Source organism: Triticum aestivum, chromosome 7B (assembly GCF_018294505.1).
Source record: "Triticum aestivum cultivar Chinese Spring chromosome 7B, IWGSC CS RefSeq v2.1, whole genome shotgun sequence".
Taxonomy (NCBI): domain Eukaryota; kingdom Viridiplantae; phylum Streptophyta; class Magnoliopsida; order Poales; family Poaceae; genus Triticum; species Triticum aestivum.
Window position 1 is genome coordinate 50,511,846 of NC_057813.1, and position 4,952 is coordinate 50,516,797.

General features: G+C 51.8%; 1 protein-coding gene across 1 annotated transcript in view; it reads right to left on the minus strand.

The window, feature by feature from the left end:
* The window catches only part of LOC123162814 (NF-kappa-B essential modulator), a gene marked incomplete in the record, with an annotated part of 4,487 nt that extends 1,129 nt beyond the window's left edge, over window positions 1-3,358 (minus strand). Inside the window, 4 exon segments of the mRNA XM_044580572.1 lie at window positions 1-250; window positions 328-442; window positions 1,058-1,564; window positions 1,653-3,358. Coding sequence (XP_044436507.1) covers window positions 1-250; window positions 328-442; window positions 1,058-1,252 — 560 coding nt within the window.
* Window positions 3,359-4,952: the final 1,594 nt, after the last annotated feature.

The following is a 4,952-nucleotide window of genomic DNA, read 5'->3' on the forward strand; positions in this document are numbered from 1 at the left end:
AGATAGGCCTCCAGATCATTCCTCTTCCCCACCGGTTCACTAGCCTTGTCACTCAGAGCTATCTTATCATTCTTCAGACGACTGACCTCCTTGTTGGCCGCATCGGGAGCAGCTTTCAGATTGGCGTTCTCCTCCTCAAGTTTACCGACTGAAGCCAGTTTTTCTTCCGCAAGCTTCGTTTTGTCCAAAGCCGCCTTCTGCGCCTCGGCAAGGTCACGGTCCTTCTTCTTCAGAGCCTCCTTCATTTTATCTGCAAAATGACAATGAGATCAGAATCAAGAATGGGCCGAAAGATAAAGACAGTCGTCAAATTCTCACCAGTCGTACCTTTTGCTTCGTCTTTCGCCTTTTGAAAGTTCTCCTGAATAAGCTTCAAGTCAAGGTCAAGCTGGATCTGTTTGTTTTCCAACTCAGCACAGCGAGCCACAAGCTCACAAGATTTCTGCGAAGGGTCAGTCGACAGACATCAAAGATAGGTTGCTTCCGAGTGACTAAGAGAAAAATCGTAACATTTCTAAGACTACAGCCAAATCAAAATATTCTATAGTAGTCTCAGGGACTACACCCAGTGGGTGCACTCAGCGTGCCCCCACTGGTTCTACCGACTTGATCCGATCAGTCGACCAAAAGAGACAAAGAGGTTATGATCCTAAAACCAAAGCTAACTGCCAACAGTCAGCCACGGTCTCATCATGATCGTCAAAAAAAACACAGGTTCTTCAGACCTTAGTTGACTGCCAGCAGTCGACCATGGTCTCGGGGACCACACCCAGCGGGTGCACTCAGCGTGCCCCCACTAGTTCCAAGATTCCATTCGACATGGTCCGACCAGACCGAGTGAGGAAGTTAGAGTGAAGAAATTCAAAATACAAAGACTACAGTCAACTGCCCGCAGTCCACCATAGTCTCGGGGACTACACCCAATGGGTGCACTCAGGGTGCCCCCACCGATCCAAAAATTCAGTCGACACACCCAGTGGGTGTACAAATGCAAAGATCTTTAGAAAGAAAATCTTCAGATAGCATATCCTAACAGAACAAGCGGTGACCCACTAACCTGGACGTTGCTCTGAAGGGCTGAGCTAGCATCATAGGCCGCCTGGCTGGCTTCCCGGATCGCCTTCACCTGCTCCATCATGATCCCCGCCTGGCGTATAGCCTCCTTAGCAGCACCCACTTGGTCCTCTGGGACGTGGTGTGTGGCGAAAAGGTAGGGTGGGTCAGCAGTCAACGACGAAGGCCTAACACTCATCAGCGGCACAGCAAAGGACACGGAATGCCGAGTCACATCTCCACCCTCTTGAATCGATGTCTCAGGCACTGATGCAATCTGAGAAGTCTTGCCAGTCGGCGCCTTTTTATTCTTCCTCGCCCTTAGTGGCACCTCGTCGTCATCATCAGGGAGATCAATGACATGAGGAGGAGGTTCAGGAAAAATCCAAAGTTAAAAACGAAAATCCAATCGACCAAAAGTGAAACTGCAAAAATCATACCAAGGTTGGAGGTGACAGCGTTTTCCATTTCCTGGTCTTCGTTCGTGGCGGAAGTCTCGGAGGTAGCAGCACTGCAGATTTCAGAAACCAGACGGTTAGTCATCGAGTCGACCAAGAGTCTGTCCATGCTAAACAAGAAAACACAAGTTCTGCCGTTACCCGGAAATGGTAGGGATGGACATTCTCATCTTGGGCAAGGCCTTCAGCGGCTTTGATGACGCCGCCCGTGGATGCTTCGGCGCTTTTTCAGTCGGCGCCGGAGAAACCGTCCGAGGGCGTTTTGACGACTGCCCAACAGGCGCAGCTGCTTTGCCACGCTCGCTCGCGGGGTCATGAATAAGCTTGGATCGCCTTTCCGTGCGAGGAGGTCGTCATCATTGGAGCCGTCGTCATCCTCTTCCCCCTCACCATCGGATTGCCACTCCTCCCCGCTTTCACCTCCACTCGCCTCCTCCTCCTCGGTCTGTTCTTGCGCCCCGTTGGGCATCGAGTACATCTCAGTAATGGTCTAGAAGACAACAAACAAGACAAAGGTCAGTCGATTGATTTTAAGCAAACAGAATGAAGAAAGCAAGGCCACAGTCAGAGATGCGGAATCGGACCTGATCTACTTCATATGATTGGTCGAGTGGAGGAATCCTCCTGGCTCCTCGGGGGTTGTCTTTGTTCCCTGTGATACTCGACAACCACCCCTCCAACGTAGCCTCGTCGACCTCCTCCGGGTGAATCCGAGTGGTGTCATCGAGACCCGAATACAACCACATCGGATGGTCACAAGCTTGGAGCGGTTGGATACGTCTCCAGAGGAAGACCTCTAGCAAATCCATACCAGTTACCCCGTCGCGGACAAGCTGAACCACTCGACTAACCAACACTTTGACTTGTGCCTTCTTTTCCGGTGTCACTTTCAGAGAGGAAGGTTTTTCTGCTCGGTTCAGGGAGAAAGGGGGAAGACCCGTCGCCTGCCTGGGGTCGGCTGGTCTCTGCAGTAGAACCAGGTCGACTGCCACCCGTGGACCGAGTCAGGAAGAATCATAGTTGGAAAAGAACTTTTTCTTCTCATCTAGATCCCAAGACCCCCGCACATCTGAATCACTTGTGTCTTATCGTCACTCGACTTGGCTTTCTTAACTGACTGAGAACGACAAGTAAAAATGTGCTTGAAGAGGCCCCAATGAGGACGGCAACCCCAGAAATTCTCGCACAGCGACAAGAGGGTAGCAAGGTACACGATGGAATTTTGGAGTAAAGTGATGGAGTTGCGCTCCGAAAAAGTTCAAGAAACTCCGGAAAAAAGGATGAGGGGGCAGGGAGAATCCGCGGTCGACGTGAGTGGCGATAAGGACACACTCACCCTTGAGAGGCTGCGGCTCGATCTCGTTCCCCAGGAGGCGCGCAGATCCGTGAGGAATGAGTCCCCCCTCGACCAGGTCGTCAATGTCATCCTGACGAATCGCCGAGGGCATCCAGTCACCCTGGATCCAGACCCACGGCAAGGCAGACCTCGAGGAAGATCCGCCCCGGCCGGACTTCTTCGCCTTCGCCTGCGCCGCCGTCTTCTTCGCGCGCTCCAGGGTCGCCATCTTCTCCTTCACCATCGTCGCAGACGAAGCTCGAACGGACCGATGGCACCGGGATGGGAGCGGAAGTGGCGGAGATATTCGAGAAGAAAGAGGGGAAATGAGGGCGCACTGTTCAAAAGCCCAGAGCCAGCAACTTATATGGAGTTGCTTCCGAGTGACTGACATGTAGGCCCAGACGATCCTGTCAAATCCCGCAACAGTCGCGTTGTGACGCCCCCGATTCAATCATACACTAATCATGAACGCAAATGTGTACGATCAAGATCAGGGACTCACAGGAAGATATCACAACACAACTCTAAAAATAAAATAAGTCATATAAGCATCATATTACAAGCCAGGGGCCTCGAGGGCTCGAATACAAGTGCTCGACATAAACAAGCCAGCGGAAGCAACAATATCTGAGTACAGACATAAGTTAAACAAGTTGCCATAAGATGGCTAGCACAAACTGGGATACAGATCGAAAGAGGCGCAGGCCTCCTGCCTGGGATCCTCCTAAACTACTCCTAGTCGTCGTCATCGGCCTGCACGTAGTAGTAGGCACCTCCAGTGTAGTAGGAGTCATTGTCGACGGTGGCGTCTGCCTCCTGGGCTCCAGCATCTGGTTGCAACAACCAGGTAGAAGGGAAAGGGGAAAAGAGGGAGAAAAACAACCGTGAGTACTCATCCAAAGTACTCGCAAGCAAGGAGCTACACTACATATGCATGGGTATATGTGTAAAGGGCCATATCGGTGGACTGAACTGCAGAATGCCAGAATAAGAGGGGGATAGCTAATCCTGTCGAAGACTACGCTTCTGGCAGCCTCCGTCTGCAGTATGTAGAAGAGAGTAGACTGAAGTCCTCCAAGTAGCATCTCCAAGTAGCATAGCATAGCATAATCCTACCCGGCGATCCTCCCCTCGTCGCCCTGTGGAAAAGCGATCACCGGGTTGTCTGTGGAACTTGGAAGGGTGTGTTTTATTAAGTATCCGGTTCTAGTTGTCATAAGGTCAAGGTACAACTCCAAGTCATCCTGTTACCGAAGATCACGGCTATTCGAATAGATTAACTTCCCTGCAGGGGTGCACCACATAACCCAACACGCTTGATCCCATTTGGCCGGACACACTTTCCTGGGTCATGCCCGGCCTCGGAAGATCAACACGTCGCAGCCCCACCTAGACACAACAGAGAAGTCAACACGCCGGTCTAAATCCTATGCGCGCAGGGGTCTGGGCCCATCGCCCATTGCACACCTGCACGTTGCGAGGGCGGCCGGAAGCATACCTAGCCTCCCTTATACAAGAGTAGGCGTTCCAGTCCAATCCGGCGCGCGCCGCTCCGTCGCTGACGTCAAGAAGGCTTCGGCTGATACCACGACGTCGAGTGCCCATAACTGTTCCCACGTAGTTGGTTAGTGCGTATAGGCCAGTGGCTAGACTCAGATCAAATACCAAGATCTCATTAAGCGTTTTATTATGAAATAACCGTGGACGCCGACCAGGGGCCAGGCCCACCTCTCGCCTAGGTGGTCTCAACCTGCCCTGTCGCTCCGTCACAAAGTAACAGTCGGGGGCCGTCGGGAACCCAGGCACACCTCTACCGGGATGGAGCCACCTGTCCTTTCAGCCCCCTTATCCGAATCACTTGCGGGTACTCAACGAGCTGACCCGACTTTAGTCACCACATGTATAACATGTATATATGTATAGTATATACCCGTGATCACCTCCCAAGTGATCACGGCCCGATAGTATAGCAAGGCAGACCGACAAGAATGTAGGGCCAATGATGATAAACTAGCATCCTATACTAAGCATTTAGGATTGCGGGTAAGGTATCAACGACTGTAGCAACAATGACAGGCTATGCAACAGAATAGAATTAATCG